Here is a 19359-nt window from a genome sequence, read left to right on the forward strand (position 1 = left end):
GAGAAATTTGTTATTATAAAAAGATATAAATGATCGTAAGACAATAGATTAGGAGGTTTTACTTTATTGATATCATAATAAAATATATTAAATATCTATATAATGAAAATATCATATTAATTTAGTTACATACCATATAAATAAATAAAAGCGATTTTGTAGATTTATTCACCATAAATATACAAGAATGATTGATTTGATTTATGTATTTACGTAATTTAATTATATAACATACTAATTATTGGTTTGTAAATTATTAAATATATGTTTATTTTTTATTTTTTGTACTATGTAAAATGTAAGATAACTAATATAGAACATAAAAACAATTTGTATATACAATCTTCATTCCTTGAGTGGATCTTAAACTAGTCTGGTCATAAAATAAAAGCTCATCCTCTTTTTTTCTCTCCCTCTCTCTCATATAAAGCGAGAAGCCCAATACTTCACTGAGCCTCGCCTTTCTGATTGATATTTTCCAAAGCCAACACCTCAGATACAGCCAAAACACAACGGCTCTCTGAAGCAGAACAGAGCAAAAGATGGTACGGTGGTGAAGACGGTCTCCGAGAAAAAAAAAAGCAGACTTGATCCTCCTCTCCAAGCTTTTGACGATGACTCACCATGACAGCTAAAGATGTGGATAAGATTTACTTTTCTCATCTAGATCCTTCTATGAGCTTGTATAAAAAAAACACAGTGTGTAATCGTTGAGTGTTAGTAAAATCATATCCTTAAGAAAAAGCTTTTGTCTTTTTCATCTCAGACATTCACAAACACAATCAAGAACCCTAATATACAAAAGAACGGTCACAATCAGAGATGGAGGGAGAAACCGAAGCGAAGACAGCGGCAGCGAGTTCGTCACCAAGCCGCTACGAGAGACAGAAGAGACGAGACTGGAACGTTTTCCTCCAGTACCTAAGAACCACAAGCCACCTCTAAGCCTGTCTCGTTGCAGTGGCGCACACGTCATCGAGTTCCTCAAGTACCTCGACAAGTCAGGTAAGACCAAAATCCACGTGGCGGCTTGTCCCTTCTTCGGAGTACCGAGCCCAGTGTACCCACCGTCTCGGTGCACTTGCCCTCTCAGGCAGGCTTGGGGAAGCCTCGACGCTCTCGTCGGCCGTCTAAGGGCTGCGTTCGAGGAAATCGGCGGTGGTCTTCGAGAGTCCAACCCTTTGGCTGCCAAAGCGATTAGGATCTATCTTCAGGAAGTACGTGAAGCTCAGGCTAAGGCTAGAGGGATTCCGCACGGGAAGAAGAAACCGAAACGGTCTCAGAGAGCTCAGGCAACTACAAAAGCCGATGGTGGAGAAGGTATTGGTGGTGGCGGTGGAAGTGGTGGTTCTGCTTTGGTTGTTTCTGCAACTGTGGTATAGTCTAAGTACCACATGCTAAATTTAACTAAATAATTTGTGTATTCGTCTTATTTGAGTTTTAAAATGCAATTATAAATGGAAAAGACGATAATGTTTCGAAAAAAAAAACGATCAGAGATTATTATCAGATGGATCTTATTATGCTTAGTTATTTTGAATTATTAACTTATTTGTCATAGTGATGGATTGATTGATTGATCAGTACGAAAGTGTATAACTGTGATGTGTGTCCGTTCCAAGTCTCGGGTCTCACGTGAATTGTGGGTTCTCTCTCACAAGTCACGAATCTCCAGGTGCTTTCTTTCTGAAAGCTTTTAATGATGATGGCCATGATCATCTTCCTACTCTTACTATATTTTCTTGTCTACGAATTCAACGGCTCAAGAAATATTTGAGTTCACTTCAACCTAACATTAATGCTTTTTGGTAACAATATACAACTCTTGATCATTTCATAAGTCTCAAACTCAAAGCATTTTCTTAGTGCAAAAAAAAGTTAGCTAAAGTAACTAGATAAACAGTAGAGATTATCTTCAGGTCCAAAGGTTAGTGCTTTGAAACTCGCAGATACGCAAGATGGCAGACTGAATTCCTGATCATGATTGCTCAGACATGTTAACATTTCCCTGTTTTATTTTTCTTTTGCTTAACTGGACATACCATTAGATGAAATAGAGTTTTACAAAGCAGGAGCCTTTCTCCAATAATTTGTTACCTTGACAAAAACAAAGAAACAACAAGATTACAGAAGTTAAAACAAAGGGATATAAGATTGTTTAATTTCTTCAAACATCTTTTTTTCTTTTTGAAGTGATCATTGTTACTAGCTGCTTAATATTTTGATAGAGTTAAAATCTATATAAGGCCTGTTCGTTTCGTAACCGCAAAGTGTAGCGGCGGCAGCAAATAATTGTACTACGACGGACACCTAAATAGCAGAGTCGGAAGTTGCGGTAGACGCTACTGAATTGCCGGAGACCAAAAGACGAGACGCTTGTTGCCGCACATAATTTCAGCGTCTACTCTCCTTGGTGTTTGTTGCCGCTGCGACTGAAAATAGGTCAGCGATTTCTCACCGGTGGTGTATATTACCGTGATAAAAGATTGACTTTTTTGGACGCTGCCGCTAGAAGTGGCGATCAGGAAACGAACAGGCCTATAGTCTTAGTTTGGAAACAGAAGATAAATGGTAAATTTAGCAAAAAAAAAAGATAAATGGTAAATGAAAACCATTACAGTTGTAACTACGGTAGGTGATGCCCGTTACGGACATAAACGTGTATTTTGTTAGGAAAACGAAGAAAAATGGAAGTTTTTAAAAACTAAACGTCGACAGCAGGATTCGAACCTGCGCGGGCAAAGCCCAATTGATTTCGAGTCAATCTCCTTAACCACTCGGACATATCGACAATTTGTTTAGTGCACTACATTAACTAAATATAATATAACCTATTGTACCTTAAAACAGCGACTAAAAGCATTTCCTTACTTAAGTTTTATGACAAGAATCTCAGAGCTTATGCATTCAAAGTCAATTAAAAGTAGATGGATCTTATAGTACAGCAAGGTGTAGCTTATTTATTCAAATTGCGAAGTGTCATATAACAATGACATGATTCTGCTGCCACCATAATTAGCTCACTGCTAAGTAAAGCAAACGAGTTTAAGAGATAAATCCTTTGCTTTTAAGACTCTCCACACCATCCTTGATGATATCCTCCATGGAACTGAACTCTAACCCCAATTCCATTAGCTTCTTTGCTGCGTTCTTGGCTCGGAGTAAACCCGGTTGAGTCTCTCTCGGCAACCTAACACATATTTACCGGTTGAGAGCTAGATATATATAGTGGGTTTGAAATATAGTTTGTAAAGTTTCTTACTTGGGGACATTGTAATTAGGATAGAGTTCAGCTACTTTGGCAACAAAATCACCGTAGTGAGAGATAGCCTCAACGCACAAGTGTCTTCCTTTTGCAGATGGGTTCTCGTAGACAAGAATATGAGCTAGTGCCACATCCTTGAAATGCACCGAACCCATGAAGAAGTTCTCGTACGTCTCTGTACACCCTGTGGAATAATAACATCATTTCAAAAAAAGAGACTTGTCTCACTCAGACCAATTCAAATATGTCAAATAAAAAAAAACAAAAGAGAATAATATACCCTGAAGGAGGCGTAGAAGCATGAGCATGCTAGCGTTGATCGATGGAGGAATCACAGGACCCATGACGGTGCCTGGATTCACCACAACCACATCCAATCCCTTCTCCTCTGCAAACTCCCAAGCTGCCTTCTCAGCGAGCGTCTTAGAAAGTGGATACCACAACTACCAAAACAACATTATCACAAGAATCAAAACTCATATTAGATAATATAATCAAGAAAATATGTTAATTAGAGAAAGAAACACACTCCATTTTGCTTGCAGAAGTCTTGATCAGCCCAACACTCCTCGTTCTTGATCTTACCAGCAGGCCAGTTAGGGCTCGGGGTAATCGCCGATATTGAAGACGTCACCACAACCCTCTTCACACCGGCTTCTTTCGCCGCCGTTAGTACATTTAATGTCCCCTTAACCGCTGGATCAAGTAGTTGCTTCTGTGAAAAAGTACACATGCAAAGTAAACTAATCATCATCGGTTCATTAAAAGCTAAGATTTTTTTGGGAATGGGTTTAAAAACCTGAGGATCTTGGACTTCGTCGACGATACAGGGAGATGCGAGGTGGAAAACGCCGGCGCAGCCGTTGACGGCGGCGGAAACAGTGTCGTAGTTCAGTAGATCCATCTCGAACAGATGGAGGCGCGTGGATGCACCTTCGAGAGCTTCCAGATGTTTCGTCTCTTTCTCATCCTCTGCAGCACAATAAAAGATCAGGGGCGATTAGTAGGGAAGATACTGTTACCGGAGGAGATGGATTCGATATAGATTACGGAGGTTTTTCACGGTGGCGTGAACGGAGTAGCCGCGGAGGAGGAGCAGATGTACGAGCCACGATCCGATGCAGCCACTGGCGCCGGTGACACAGACTACTTCTCGTTCCGTCGACATTGATTAGAGATCGTTTTCTCTTCAGTTTTAGACCGTAAAGTATCTCTTTCAGACACTCTCTCTTTGTCTGTTGAGAATCGATAATGTAATGCCACGTGGCACAGAGGAGTTACACGAGACGATTATTGTTGCTTCTGAGAAAACTTAAAAGCCCAAAAGTTTAATTTAAAGCCCATGTTTTAAAACCTCATGCTGTTTCAGCAAGTTATAGACGACACGTAGTTTTTTTGTTTTTATTAACATGGAACGTCCTCTTGGTCCTGAAATTACGCCAATCGAGGAGGAGCTTCACTGAACTGATGATGACTCGTCGGCTGTTTCTCCTCCTCCTCCTCCTCGCCGTTACGGCGGAGTTAAGCGTAACGAGATTCTCCGCCGGAGCCGTGGGCGTGAACTGGGGGACGGAAGCTTCGCACCCTCTTCCGCCTTCAAAGGTCGTAGAGCTTCTGAAATCCAACGGCATTGCGAAAGTGAAGCTCTTCGATGCCGACCCGAAGGTTCTCCGAGCTCTCTCCGGTTCAAACATCGGCGTCACCGTAGGAATCCCTAATTCTATTATTAAGAGCTTGAATGCGTCTAGAAAGGTAGCAGAGAGCTGGGTCCATGACAATGTCACTCGTTACTTCGACGGTGGAAACAGAGTCCGAATCGAGTATCTTCTTTCTCCTTCTCTTCCTCTTTACCATATAGTTTCTTTTTTAGACCAGTTTCTTGATTTATCGAGTTATTAATTTTTTTGGTACGATGCGAATCTTTCTTTATTGTGGACTTATATTTGAAGAATGGTACTGTCAGATACGTGGCAGTTGGAGACGAGCCGTTTCTCCAGAGCTATGGCAATGAGTATAGACCTTATGTCATTGGAGCAGCGATGAACATCCAAAATGCTTTAGCTAAAGCGAGCTTGGGAAGTGAAGTGAGAGTCGTTGTCCCTTCCAGCTTCGACTCCTTTCTTTCTGAATCTGGTCGACCTTCATCAGGACACTTTAGAGCTGACCTCAACAAGACGATGATCGAACTCCTCTCTTTTCTCACAAGGCATCACTCTCCCTTCTTTGTGACCATCTCTCCTTTCCTAAGCTTTCATCAGAACAAGAACATCTCCCTCGACTTTAGCCTCTTCAAAGAAACAGCGAAACCTCGCAAAGACGGACGTAAAACCTACAGAAACAGCTTTGATCTTAGCTACGCCACACTTGTCTCCGCACTGTCCAGTATCGGGTACCCGGATGTGGATATCGTCGTGTCGAAGATCGGTTGGCCTACTGATGGAGCAGCAAACGCCACGTCAACGACCGCTGAGGCCTTCTTTAAAGGGTTGATTGGTCACTTGGAGAAAAAGACTGGCTCTGTGCCGCGTCCTCCCGTGGAAACCTATATTGAAAACCTCTTGGACGAAGATAAGAGAAACGTATCTTCTGGGAACTTTGAGCGACATTGGGGAGTGTTCACATTCGACGGTCAAGCCAAGTACAGTTTCGGCTTCAACCATAACTCGAAGAAGCTGACTAACGCGCAAAACGTTCAGTACCTTCCTCCTAAGTGGTGTGTCGTGAACGATAACAAGGACTTGTCAAACGCGTCAGCAAAAGCGTTGGAGGCGTGTTCTCTCTCAGACTGCACCTCGATACTTCCTGGTGGGTCGTGTTCAGGGATAGGATGGCCAAGAAACGTGTCCTACGCGTTCAATAGCTTGTATCAGCAAAGTGATCACAAGGCAGAAAGCTGTGACTTTGGTGGGCTTGGTTTGATTACCACCGTTGATCCTTCTGAGGAAAAATGCAGGTTCTGGGTTCAGCTTGACACTTCTCATTCGTCTTCCCACATTCCTGTTTTCTTCCTGAGCTGGTCTCTCCTCCTACTCTTCCTGCTGTCTTGACGACTTAACTAACGTTGTAGTTACACTGATCTTGAATTTTGAGACTTGAGGATATGATGTACCAATGATATTCTTCATCAATGCTAAGTCTGTGTATTCGGTTTGATTCGGTGTGGCTAAATCAATTTTCAGATTTTTCGGTTTTCAATTTTTGATATACAAATAAAAACCGCACTGAATCGATTCAAATTGGTTCGGTTTGGTATGGTGTGAATATTTAAGTCAAGAACCGGCAAATATCCAAAAGTTAATTTGATCTTGGATAAAGTATCCGATTACTCGGAACCGATTCAAGTCTCTGAAAAATAGCCTACATGGAAACTATTATTGGGCTGGGCTTCAATAAAGGTTATATAAATATGGAGCTGGGGACGGTGTCGTTTTGAGTAGAGAGAATGTTCAGTTCAGATGTAAGAGAAACGCGACATTTGTTTTAACGTAAAAGGCTCACAATTCTCCAAGTCTGTTGTCTATCGCAAACCCTAGGTCATGTCTGGAACGTACAATCAAGGCGGCGGCGGCGGCGGTGGTGGTGCGCCTATTCCGTCGTACGGTGGGGATGGATACGGAGGAGGAGGAGGTGGAGGTTATGGAGGTCGCAGTTCCTCTGGCGGAGGTGGATACGGCGGACGCGGTGGTTACGGTGGCGGCGGCGGTAGAGGAAATCAAGGTATGGGATTTAGATTCTTCTAGATCTGAGGGGATTCGTCCTTATGATTCTTGAGATCTCCAGCTTGGTTTCTTCTGTTGGATTATTTGCTTTCTTTAAAATCTGCTAATGATTTGATTCGATTCAGGCGGTGGTGGATATCAAGGAGGTGATCGCGGTGGAAGAGGAGGTGGAGGAGGCGGCGGGAGAGGCGGTGGTGGGAGAGATGGTCGTGGTAGAGATGGTGATTGGCGTTGCCCTAACCCTAGGTAATTGCTGCTTTAGTCTATTAATCTTGTGTTCGACTAGAATCCATTCTTTCTGTCTGTGTAACGATTTAAAATTGGATATATCTGTTGAATAGTATGTTTAAACTCGAACTGTTTTGTATATATAGTTGTGGGAACGTGAACTTTGCAAGGAGAGTTGAATGTAACAAGTGTGGTGCACCTGCTCCTTCTGGCACTGGTGACCGAGGAGGTGGCCGAGGTGCCAGTGATCGTGCTGGTGGTGGTCGTGATAGTAGTCGTGATAGTGGTAGGAGCTATGAGAGTAGTAGATATGATGGTGGCAGTAGGAGTGGTGGTGGTGGCTCTTATGGTAGTGATAGTCAACCTAGGGGTAATGGTTCTTATGGTCAGGGTCCTCCGCCTCCTTTGGCGGCTATTCCATCCTATGATGGTTCTGGCAGTTACCCTCCACCCATGGGGTATGGAATGGAAGCAGTTCCTCCGCCTTCAAGCTATGCAGGGGGTCCACCTTCGTATGGTGGTCCCACAGGGGGTTATGGCGGTGATGCACCGAGCACTGGTGGTCGGGGTGGTAGAGGTGGTGGATATGATGGTGGTAGAGGTGGTGGCTACGATGGTGGTAGTGCTCCTCGACGCCAGGAACCTAACTATGGAGATGCACCTGCTGAAAAAGTCAAGCAGTGCGACGAGAATTGTGATGAAACTTGTGATAATGCCAGAATATACATCTCTAATTTACCTCCGGATGTGACGACCGATGAACTCAAGGATCTCTTTGGTGGCATTGGCCAAGTAATAACTCTGGTCTTTTTACTTCTGTTATGTCTTTACATCTCTGAATAATCTTTTACCTTTCTGTAGATTCTTGTTTATTTGTTTGTTCTCAATCGATTGAGTATGCACTTCCCGTTGTATCTATAATAGGTTGGAAGAATCAAGCAGAAGCGGGGTTACAAAGATCAGTGGCCCTATAACATCAAGATTTACACTGATGAGAAGGGAAAGAACAAAGGTGACGCCTGCCTGGCTTATGAAGATCCCAGCGCAGCACACTCGGCAGGCGGCTTTTTCAACAGTATGTACCTTGGAATTGTTGTCTAGTTTTTGAATTGCTTAAAAGCCTCTACTTTATGAACGATGGTGGATTGTTCTTGTAGATTATGAAATGAGGGGGAACAAGATTACTGTAGCGATGGCAGAGAAGTCTGCGCCTAAAGCTCCTGCTTTTGACCAGAGGTAGCTTTCTTGATTCCTTATTAATACTTCAAATTTTCTTATAGCTGTCACCCCTATTACATCTTGTAGGTTTTTGTTGAGGATATGTTCTTTTTGTTTTTAAGTTCTGTATGGGCCTTGGTTAGTTCTGGGGGATCTGCTTAGTACATTGATCTGGGTATGACAAAAAGAGTTGGGAGCTCTGTACGTCAGCAAAACTACTGCTTTGTCTGTATATGAAACAATCAATGTTTTGTTAAACATGTCGTTTAGTTTTAATTGTGGCTGCTTTTGATTGTGAAATATTACTTTGTTCGTGCCTCTTTCAAGCATAGTTTTTGGCTTTATAAAGTATGTTATAGTAGTTCCCCAAATAAGTTGATTCTTTAGTTGGTCTTCCATGTTTGTGTCATTTCATCCTCAGCATAACCTGATTTTTTCTAGTTGGTAATAATGTGATCCTTGCAAAACTCGTAAATGATGCAGAGGTGGCGGTGGTAGAGGAGGGGGTGGCTATGGTGGTGGTGGGGGAGACAGAAGAAGAGATAACTATGGTTCAGGACCAGACAGAAACCACCATGGGGGAAACCGGTCGCGTCCGTATTGAGAGGAATCAATGAATCAGCAGCAGCTTGTTATGTATTCTAAGAGTTTTGTGTGTGTTGAGAGTTTGGAATTTTAGTTATAAATGTTGCGTTAATGGGGGAAACTGTACTATAAATCATCATATTTTGGAGATGCAAACGAAAAAAAGAGGTAGGTTTTTGTTCACTTTGACCTTGAGCAAAATTACCCTCTCTCTTTTAGTTTCTCTTTGCTTTGTTCTGTTTCTTTTCGAGGATCTATTATTTATCTATATGCGTGGTTCGTATTTTTCTTTTTCACAATGTGAAATTTTCTTTGTTTTTGTTTTATTCAAGGAAGTGGGATAAATTGACTCCAAAATGCATTGCGAATTGGTGCGAATGATGACTTCAGGTGAGTGTATTCAGCTTGCTTACTTCTTTCACTTCCCCTTTCTGCAAGCACAACTCCCTTTGTTGTCTCTCTTGTTTTTTTTTTTCACTCTGTCCAACACTAACAGACACGCAAATCATAGAGTAATTAATTTCTCTTTTTTTTATATATATAGCAACATATGTGCGATACGAAACGGCAGGAAGTGGGGGTTGGCTAGGCATTTCTTTCTGATCCGTGGAACCTGTAGTATGGAATGAAATTTCAAAGATCAGCTTGATGAATCTAGTGCTAACTAGGTGGTTTTTATAAGACCCGTTGAGGCTATAGCGAATATTTACAAACCAGTGGCGGTTTTAGGTCAATATAAATGATTCATTGAAAGAGAAAGGGTATCTCGTAAAGTTTTTTAGATGTGCCTTGATACGATAATGGCCAATTGGAATCTTATTGTTGATGTCTGAGTTGGATCCGGTATAGTTGCCGTCGCCGACATGTCGTTACGAAAGAATAAAAGGACCTTTTTTCTTCTCTTTTGATAAATTTATTTTCAACTGGTAAGGTTTACTCGAAATATTATTTTTTTTACTAGCCGTCTAAATATGTAAGTTAATTGAATCCATCATAACTGGAAGGTTAAGTAGAACGTGTAAATTCTATCAGAAAAAAAAGTAATGGATTCTCTTATTTCGTGATTTTCTTTCTCAATTTGACAAGGTCCCTCTTCTGAAGTATACTATAAGTTCACCGGATCAGTCGTCGGCTGGCTCCAGTTACCGCATTATTATTGGTTCAAGGCTCTTCACCTACCACCACATGGCGAGCGATTTTACATTCTCCACATAAATACAGAAATGGATGTTAGACAGAAGCGTGGTGGACTATATCTTAAGAATCAGTACAAATTCACAACTTTTTTTAACCACATTTACAACCTTTAAACCTGCGAAATGTAATTCTAACTAACTGGATGACTTTGTAAATGTGTAAAATCAAAATTTTATATTACACCATTATTTTATTTTTCAATCATGTGTTCTTGAGCATTTTGAGTTTACATGTTAAAATCCAAATTTATGTACGACAAAACCTGTGATTCTTCTCTTTCGCTTTCTACTTATGTTACACCGAGACGGATACGAAAGGTACGAAAGCAGAGACGGAAAACGGCAAAACTAAAAAATAGGAGTATGAAAAACAAAAAATCACTGTAAATCTTTTGTAATAAAAATTTATAAACTATAAAGATTAGAAAGAATGTTATAAATTCAAAATCTAGGATAAACTTATATTTTCTATCTTTTACTTGGAAGAAAAGTAAGTGAATAAGTTTAAAAAGAACTAGATTTTGACCCGCCCTTCAAAGGGCGGGTATATTTTTTGTTTTAATCTTTTTTTTGAAAAATTATTTGTTTGTATTTGATTTATTTTATAATCATATTTGTGTTTGTTACTAATTTAATTTGATATAATAGTCTTTTAAATAAATGAAATATATAGATGGATCCAATATGTCACATTTATTGGGTTTTTAACCAAAGATTTAAACATAAGTAATTTTATGTTAAATTTAGATACTTGTTCATGTATTACAAAATTTATATGTGATTTGTTCTTTTTTTATTTTTAATTTGAAATTTATATATTTTAGTTTATAGAATTTTATATGATTTAAACGGATAGTCAAACCCAAACTAAAACCCATAAAATATGAATTGAAACAAAAATTTGAATTCTGAATAGACTTAAACCAAAATCTCATCATATAATTAAACTTCTTAATTTATTAATAATAAATATTACAATATCAACAACTTAAAATATTTGTGTTCAAATATTAATAACATAAACAATTTTTCGACCCACACTTGAAAGCACCATATATTTTATGATGTAAAATTTCATTAATAATTTTACAAAAATTATGTAAATTCGTAAAGATTTTGTCTATTTTGAAACAGGAAAATTCGGATATGTTTTCAAATCTATAGATCTAGTGATTCAATATGTAATCCGGTTTGGATTTCAAGAGATATTCATCAACTAAAATTTTGATAAAACCCACAAAAACCGTTAAAACCAGAGGGTGCATGTTGAACCTATAGGTGATTGATATAATTTAATTTTATTTAAATTGTTATTTTTTTATAAATTTAAAATTTAATTTCAATGTTTTAATTAGATATTTAGATAATTATTAATTGATAAAAGTCATGTCCAACATAAGTATTTTTATCTCCTATTGGTATAGGTGAACATATGAACATGACCTATTGACCTATACCAAACATAACAAAACTTATACCCGCGGATCTTAAAACATGAACATGACCTATTGATATAGGTGTGATCCAACTATTTAATAAAATAGATTAAAAACTATTAACTATTTAGAAGAAATATTATACAAAAAAACACAGATACGATTAAAACACACAAATATAATTTTTTTTTAAATATAAAACAAAAAATATACCCGCCCTTTTAAGAGCGGATCAGAATCTAGTTGTATTTGAATTATATAGCGTAACTCTAATTTGTTGTAGAAAATATTTAAATTATATTTTATGTGAAATGAAATATAAATAATTTAAATTTTAAAAAATTTCTAAATTTTAAAAAATTACTCTTTATACTGATATATTTATAAACTATATTATTAAATTAGAAAATGACCTATTAATAGTCCAGCTATTTTATAAAATTATTAAAACTTTTTACTAATCAATGTAGAAAAATATTCTACACAAATATGATTAAAAGATACAAATATAAAAATTGAATTTCCAGAAAATGTAAAACAAAAAATATACTCACTCTTTGAAATGTTGATCAGAATCTAAATTGTATTATATTATCTTAATTAAACCACAGTTCATTTCCATTAATTTTTATAGTGGACATAATATTTATTAATGTAAAGTATCAATATTATTGTTTCTAAATGATATAATTTTTATTTATTGAATTACGTAAGGTTGTCCACAGTTTGTAATAAGTAGTGAACCACTAATATTTTGGAATTAAAGGGTGACTTTACAAAATATGCATACATCTTAGAAGCATTACAAAATTATTTTATGAATAATAATACTGGAACTGAATTTATTCTGATGGATCCCAAAAGAAAAAAATAACCGCATATTACGTAACATATAGGTGGAAGTTACAGATTTAGGAAACCAACGTGGAAGTTACAATTTTTTTAATAAAGGTAATTACATAATATATTTAGATAATTATTTAGATGCATTATATTTTATGTTGGACACAACTTTTAATCAATTGGACATGTTGAAGAATTAATAGAATAGATACAATACAATTATGTAAAAGAAATATTATACAAAGAAAAATATAAATATGATTAAAAACATAAATATAAAAATTAAATTTCTAAAATATGTAAAACAAAAAATATACCAGCTCTTTTAAAGGCGAATCCGAATCTAGTCAATACTATTAAAATATGAGAATTAATAGAATAGATATAACCATTATTCTATATTATTTCATGAATTTTTATTAGTATAAATTAGTTTCAGATTCCTAGAATATAGGAATGGGGAAGTTATGCCGTTAAAAGAAAAAGGAAAAGGAGAAGTTATAATATATTTCATTTTTGGAAGAATAAAATATGGAAATAATTAATTGGACACAACATTTTATTAATAGGTCATGCTAAAGAATTAATAGAATAGATAATAACAGAGTAAATCTGGTCCTTGTTTCAAAAAAAAAAAGAAGTAAATCTGGTCTGAAAATTTCCTTAACTAACGGTTCCTTCTCCAAAGCGTTCATGTGCCGTCTCCAAGTGTCCCCGTCCCGAAAACGTCTACGGTATGTATACGTCAATCAATCTGACGTCCCGTGCATCATAACTTTCTACAAACTTCCATGAGTTAAATTTGGTCGTTAATTTATTATTTGTTCTCATACCTGACTCTTGAAAATATATACTGTGATGAACCTGGTGTATCCGTCTTCTTCAACAAATAAAAGACAAAAACAATTTTTAAACCTCACACCGTTACCATCTTTTTAAAACATAAAAGACATGCATATACATAATTTTAAACCTTACCCGTTAACAACGAGTCTAGAGATAAAAAATACATATACATAAAAGCAAGAAGAAGCCATGGAACTCAGGATGGATAGCGCCATTACTTATACAATGACATATATAGTAAGGGTGAGTGATGGCGCTATCCCTCCTGAGCTTTACAGCTACTTCTCTGCTACAACCTGCAGATTTACGTGCATATATGCCTCTTCCTCTCCATATGTATTTCTCTACATGTATACATATGGATATGTTAAGTACTTATGTGTATACTGGAGAGGAGCTTGGTCTTGGATCACGTTGCTGTATTTATAGTCTCAAATGTCCCAAAAAAGTTAGACTTCTCTATATTTTCTCCGTATCATTTTAACTGGTGTTTAAAGATTTTAATTTTGTTTTAAAATAAGTAATGTTTTTACAATTCTAGATGAAATTTAACGTCATTTTAATTTTTTGACCAATTACAAAACACTGTATCTTTTTATTATTGGTTGAATTAGTTTTAGTTAATTGCATAAAATTTTGTATTTTCTTAATGTTTGTGTAAAAAACTCCCTCCGTTTCAATTTATTTGTCGTTTTAGGTTCATGTACACAGATTAAAAATATATTTAATTTTGTATATTTTTTAAAAATAAAAACATCATTGTCCATACATCTAACCATATTTCAACCAATAGAAAAATAAATAGAAGAATCTTATTAATAAATTTTGCATAGAAATCATAAAACGATACTTATTTTGAAACGAAAATTTTTCTCTATAACAACAATTAATCTGAAACGGAGAGAATACAGATGAAGTAATATGCAGTACTTTTAATGCATTCCTGTACCCACAATAAATGTATTTTTCCTAAGAAAGATGAAGCTGAAAATATATAATTCATGTATAGTACTCTCCGTTTCTATATAAGTGTCGCTTTGACATTTTTAACACGGATTAAGAAAGTGACGGAAATATATATAAATTGTTATTAAATGCACTTCTCTGGCCAATAGTATTTGAGATAAATAAAATTATTTATAAAGTTAATACAATTTGCAATTAATTTTCAACTAAAAATAGATACAATTTGTATTAGAATTATAAAGTGACATTTTTTGTGTAACAAGAAAAAATGATTAGAATGACACTTATTATAAAACAGAAATATTATTATATGTGCTGCAAAAGAAAGTATAAAATTGTATAGATATAGACCTCCAAATTTATATAATTTTTTTTCCTCGAAACTTTTTCTAAATCGCTTATAACCCTTAAAGTTTCAGGCCGGTCCCGCTGATTTGTGAAACTTCATTTTCGTTTAAACTACAATTAATAATTGAAGATTTATAGGTTAGTACTGTTGGACCATAGTTTTGTTTACTAGACTATATTTTTAAGTTACAAGTTAGCAACGAAATAGGTCTAGATATATAGTGTAGTGACTGGCTCCGTAAGATAGTGAATTCTTTATACGATCGTGTTTACTGTTTGGTAGCTAAGCTTTTATATTCTCCACGGCGCAAATTCAGCGTGGCCACAAGTCTTTGGTTGGACCAGACACTGAGCTAAAAGGAAACGCGGAAACCATATATAATTATATATGTAGATAAATGAAATAAATGTTCATTGCTTGATAAAAATGTAGGAAAAATGAAACAACTGAGTATGTGGAAGAACGCAAAAAGCGGTGAAGCATTCAATATTGGATGTAAGTGGATCTCTATTTGTCTTTCATTCAAAATTTTATTAGTGACGATAGAGTACTGTTATAATTTGAGAATGTCTATATATATATATATATGTTTAGTTAGCTGTGACTGTGTGTGATATGTCCATTGTCCAACAAAGAAACAAAAAAAAAGAGAGAGAGAAAATAGATGCATGGGAGTTAGTGTTAGCCAGCTACCACGGCAGTCCCTTGCATGTCCCTGTCCTATGTTATTGCTTCTAAATTCATCCATCATTCTCTTTTGTATTTTATCAACTTATGGAGAGGAAATACAGTTGTCATTAAGGGCTACTGCAAAACTTAAGGAATGAAGTGACATTTTCCACATATTTAACCTCACATGTAATTCTTTAACACTGTAAAAAGAAATAGTAACAAAGCTAGGAATTTTTGAATATATTCACATTTTTTTCCAAGCACTTCATATGCAAAGAAACATATTTTAATTTACAAATTGTATATTAATAACAAGAAGATAAAATAAAAAGGTCAAAGAAAACAAATAAAAAAGTGCATATTTTAATTCGTTAGAATCTTTAATAATGCTAAACATAGATCATACCACAAATACATGTTTCCCAAGTGAAAAACTCATGACGAGAAGAAGAAAATAAAGGAGTAACGAAAACTAGAATTGTTCCCAAAATGACGCACATCCACACTTGTTTTCAAGAGAACATTCAACTTTGAATCTATCGACTTCTCCTTTTCTCTCTCCATCGATGATCACAATCTTATGCTTTACATGAACCAAACCGTGATCTTAAACAAATAGTATTGCATGGTTAGGCCTTTCCCCAGCAATGACAGGATTCTCATGCCAATCCATATTGGGTTCTGGCCGGAGAACCCACCACCCACCGGTGAGGTTAGCACTCGAGATTTCTCGCCTAGACTTCCGGTGGTTTGCCGACAGGTTCACAGTAAGCAACCATTTGGAATGTTCAGAGGCGAAAATGCTATGAACTATGCATTTTCAACTTTCTTGATCGAGGCAATTCTTATTATCTTCTTCATCAAAATCACATGCTTCCTCCTTCGACCTCTACGTCAACCTCGTATCGTCTGCGAGATCATTGTTCGTCACTAATCTTATACATTCATTTATCATATATAGCCAGGACCGGATCTTGTTACACTCGGATGAAACATTAGTTTTGGTCCCTAGACTTCAAAGAATTATTATTACATAATTCATTGTTGCATTAAAAAAAATGGATATATATATATATATTTTTGTAACTAGGTTTAATTAAGTAAGATGATTTAGAATATTAAAAAATGGTGGTTTTGTGTGTGTGTTTTGAAGGGTGGAATGATGATAGGACCATCGATGCTTGGAGGAAGCAGGAACTTCAACTACTACTTGTTCCCACCCATATCAAATTACATATTTGAAAACTTGGGACTGTTGGGATTTTTCTTTTTCTTCTTTATCACTGCGGCCAAGACCGACGTTTCGGCCATTTCAAAGGCTCCAAAAAAGCACAAATACATTGCTATCATTGGCATTGCCGTCCCCCTGATCTGCATTTTGGCCACGGGGATGGCAATGCGAGGCAAAATGGACAAGGACATGAAAAGGTTTTCATCCGTTGGATCGATTGCCTTTGCCTTGGCTTTTAGTTCTTTCCCTGTCCTCTACACCGTCTTAAGAGACATGAACCTTCTCAACTCCGAAGTGGGCAAGTTGGCCATGTCGGTGGCTCTCATTGGGGACATGGCAGCGATGCTTGCTCTTATTTTTTTCGAGGCCTTGAATCAGATAGAGGAAGGAGGAGCCACGGCTATAGTTTGGTATCTTATATCAGTGGTTATATTCAATGCTTTTATGGCTTTGGTTGTGAGCCGAGCTCTTGAGTGGGTGGTCGACCAAACGCCAGAGGGAAAATTCGTCGACCAGAACTATATCGTAACGATTCTCGTGGGTGTTCTTGTCGCTTGTTTCATTACGGACATGCTTGGTTTATCTATGGGCATGGGACCCATTTTGCTAGGGTTCATTGTCCCTCAAGGTCCACCTTTGGGTTACACGCTGGCCCTTAGGAGCGAGACTTTCATCCATGAGTTCTTAATGCCTTTCACCTTTGGTTGGGTTGGACTCAACTTCAATGTCAATGCTCTTACCAATGATGTTTGGGAACCACAGCTCTCTCCTCTCGTCTACATGACTGTCGTTGGATTCATCTCTAAGTTTCTCGCTGTCGTCTCCGCTGCTCTCTTCTTTAAAATCCCAACCAGAGACAGTCTCACGCTTGGTCTCATGTTGAACTTGAGAGGGCAGATAGATATGTTGCTCTACTTGCATTGGATAGACAAACGTATGATCGGTTTACCCGGTTTTACTATCTTGGTTTTGCTTGCCCTTGTGGTTACGGGAATCGCTACACCGCTCATCAGCTTCCTTTACGATCCTGATCGTCCTTACAGGGTCAGCAAGTACCGAAACATCCAACACACTCCCCTTTCCACTGAGATGGGGCTTGTTCTTGCAGTCGCCGACTACGAAGCCTTGTCCGGTTTGTTCACCTTCCTCGACCATGCTAATCCCACTACAACTAGTCCCTTTTGTATATACGCTGTCCAGTTAGTGGAACTGATGGGGAGAGCCTCGCCAGTTTTTATCGACCACGAGGAGGAGGAAGAGGAAGAGGAAGACGATGAGGAGGAGGAAGAAGAAGAGAATGAATATGGCCGGAGCAAGCGAGCTGACCAGGTGCAGAGCGCCTTTAAGTTGTACCAAGAGAGAAGAGTTGAATGCGTAACGCTGCATGCATACACAGCTCATGCTCCTAAGCGTTTGATGTACCACAACATCTGCCAGCTGGCATTGGCTCATGAAACAGCTTTCATTCTCTTACCTTATCAGCAAGAACGTCTCGACGACGATGCACCGACGGAGCTACGTAACTCTGGTATGTTGTCCGTGAATACGGATGTCTTGGCGCACACGCCATGCTCTGTTTGTATCTATTACGACAAGGGACGGCGAAGAAACGACATGGTTCGGTCCTCAACAACCCAAGAACCCTACCGTTTTGTGGTTCTGTTCCTAGGAGGAGCTGATAACAGAGAAGCTCTGCATCTAGCCGACAGGATGACGGTGAATCCAGACATAACCTTGACGGTGATCAGGTTCTTGTCGTTTAACCACGAAGGAGAGGACGAGAGGGAGAAGAAGCTGGACGATGGGGTGGTGACGTGGTTCTGGGTGAAGAATGAAGACAAGGAGAGGGTTAGTTACAAGGAGGTTGTGGTAAAGAACGGCGCGGAGACGCTGAATGCAATACAAGCGTTGAATGTGAACGACTATGATCTGTGGATAACGGGGAAGAGAGAAGGAATCAATCCAAAGATTATAGAAGGGCTTGCGGAGTGGAGCGATGACAACCAGCTTGGAGTCATTGGAGACACTGTGGCTGGGAGTGTGTTTGCATCGGAAGGTTCGGTGCTAGTAGTGCAGCAACAGGTGAGGAACCAGATGGGTGGTGGTTTCTTGAATGGCAAGTTTGATTACAAGAGATTAGTGTCTTATTGGTCTTGTCATAATTGTTAGTTAGGATGATTGCTTAATTGATTAGTTTTTATTTTATTTTATTTTATTTTATTAAATCTGAGATTTACAATCTCTATTTTAGGGATGATTTTGCCTTTTCTTTTGTAAAGAAAAGAATTGTATCCAAGTTCATATATGAACTAATAAATTGCAATGTAGAAGCACCTCAATTTGGCGATCAGTTTTTTTTTTTTCCATTTTGTTTAGTTAATCTGTAATAAGTATTAGAAAAGTTTAAATTGTAGACTTTCAAGAGTCATATCATCGTTAAAATAAAAATAAAATTAAAGTTTTTTTAAAAGAAACTTTGTTACACTTATGATTAATTCAGAAAATTTCATATTAAAATTTAGTTAACTAAGTATTTAAATATTAATGTTATTTAGTTTAGATGGGGCAGCGAAAATGCTTTAAAACATCTTTATACATAAGTTTTTTTGTTAGCAACATTATACACTCAATTAAAATATTGCTAACTCTGGTAGATTTAAATCTATGTGAACAATGAATGACAGTGCCATGCCATGTCATCCATAATAGATTTTTAAAATTAATTAGATAATATGTACATATTTCAAAACTAGAGATACGTATACAAAAATATTTTGTGACGTTATTTAAAAATTTGAGATACTT

General features: G+C 37.3%; 5 protein-coding genes and 1 non-coding gene across 8 annotated transcripts; 4 read left to right on the top strand and 2 right to left on the bottom strand.

Moving 5' to 3' along the window:
- Positions 1–319: 319 nt before the first annotated feature.
- LOC108826413 (protein LIGHT-DEPENDENT SHORT HYPOCOTYLS 5) lies at positions 320–1500 on the top strand. Its single transcript, XM_018599798.2, is given in 2 exon segments — positions 320–919; positions 922–1500. Coding segments are annotated over 2 exon segments (558 nt in total). The 5' UTR covers positions 320–822; the 3' UTR covers positions 1383–1500.
- Positions 1501–2709: 1209 nt separating this feature from the next.
- Positions 2710–2791, bottom strand: TRNAS-CGA (transfer RNA serine (anticodon CGA)). The gene has a single exon. It is a non-coding gene; the product is annotated as a tRNA-Ser (tRNA).
- Positions 2792–2940: 149 nt separating this feature from the next.
- Positions 2941–4547, bottom strand: LOC108827720 (cinnamoyl-CoA reductase 1). The gene is made up of 6 exons (XM_018601194.2): positions 4316–4547; positions 4065–4237; positions 3795–3980; positions 3546–3708; positions 3263–3449; positions 2941–3190 (listed from the first exon to the last, which is right to left on the bottom strand). The coding sequence occupies exons 1-6, from the start codon at positions 4431–4433 to the stop codon at positions 3046–3048; spliced, it is 972 nt and encodes a 323-aa protein (XP_018456696.1). The 5' UTR covers positions 4434–4547; the 3' UTR covers positions 2941–3045.
- Positions 4548–4679: 132 nt separating this feature from the next.
- LOC108827719 (glucan endo-1,3-beta-glucosidase 9) lies at positions 4680–6418 on the top strand. The gene is made up of 2 exons (XM_018601193.2): positions 4680–5085; positions 5229–6418. Exons 1-2 carry the CDS (start codon positions 4733–4735, stop codon positions 6310–6312), a joined length of 1437 nt encoding a protein of 478 aa, XP_018456695.2. The 5' UTR covers positions 4680–4732; the 3' UTR covers positions 6313–6418.
- A 303-nt stretch (positions 6419–6721) lies between these two features.
- On the top strand, positions 6722–9903 carry LOC108827721 (transcription initiation factor TFIID subunit 15b). Of its 3 annotated transcripts, none has more exons than XR_001945717.2 (8): positions 6722–6982; positions 7110–7230; positions 7359–8004; positions 8137–8287; positions 8370–8448; positions 8914–9183; positions 9348–9405; positions 9560–9903. XR_001945717.2 is itself a non-coding variant. In XM_018601195.2 (6 exons), exons 1-6 carry the CDS (start codon positions 6802–6804, stop codon positions 9032–9034), a joined length of 1299 nt encoding a protein of 432 aa, XP_018456697.1. In that variant the 5' UTR covers positions 6722–6801; the 3' UTR covers positions 9035–9300. The 3 variants fall into 3 exon arrangements, 1 of the variants encoding a protein (XP_018456697.1); XR_001945718.2 differs by having other exon boundaries at positions 9352–9405; XM_018601195.2 differs by lacking the exons at positions 9348–9405; positions 9560–9903 and having other exon boundaries at positions 8914–9300.
- A 6009-nt stretch (positions 9904–15912) lies between these two features.
- LOC108826750 (cation/H(+) antiporter 24) lies at positions 15913–18872 on the top strand. Its single transcript, XM_018600113.2, has 2 exons — positions 15913–16245; positions 16477–18872. The coding sequence occupies exons 1-2, from the start codon at positions 15949–15951 to the stop codon at positions 18721–18723; spliced, it is 2544 nt and encodes an 847-aa protein (XP_018455615.1). The 5' UTR covers positions 15913–15948; the 3' UTR covers positions 18724–18872.
- The last annotated feature ends 487 nt before the right edge of the window (positions 18873–19359 follow it).

The sequence above is a fragment of the Raphanus sativus genome, chromosome 9 (genome assembly GCF_000801105.2).
Source record: "Raphanus sativus cultivar WK10039 chromosome 9, ASM80110v3, whole genome shotgun sequence".
In the NCBI taxonomy this organism is placed as follows: Eukaryota; Viridiplantae; Streptophyta; class Magnoliopsida; order Brassicales; family Brassicaceae; genus Raphanus; species Raphanus sativus.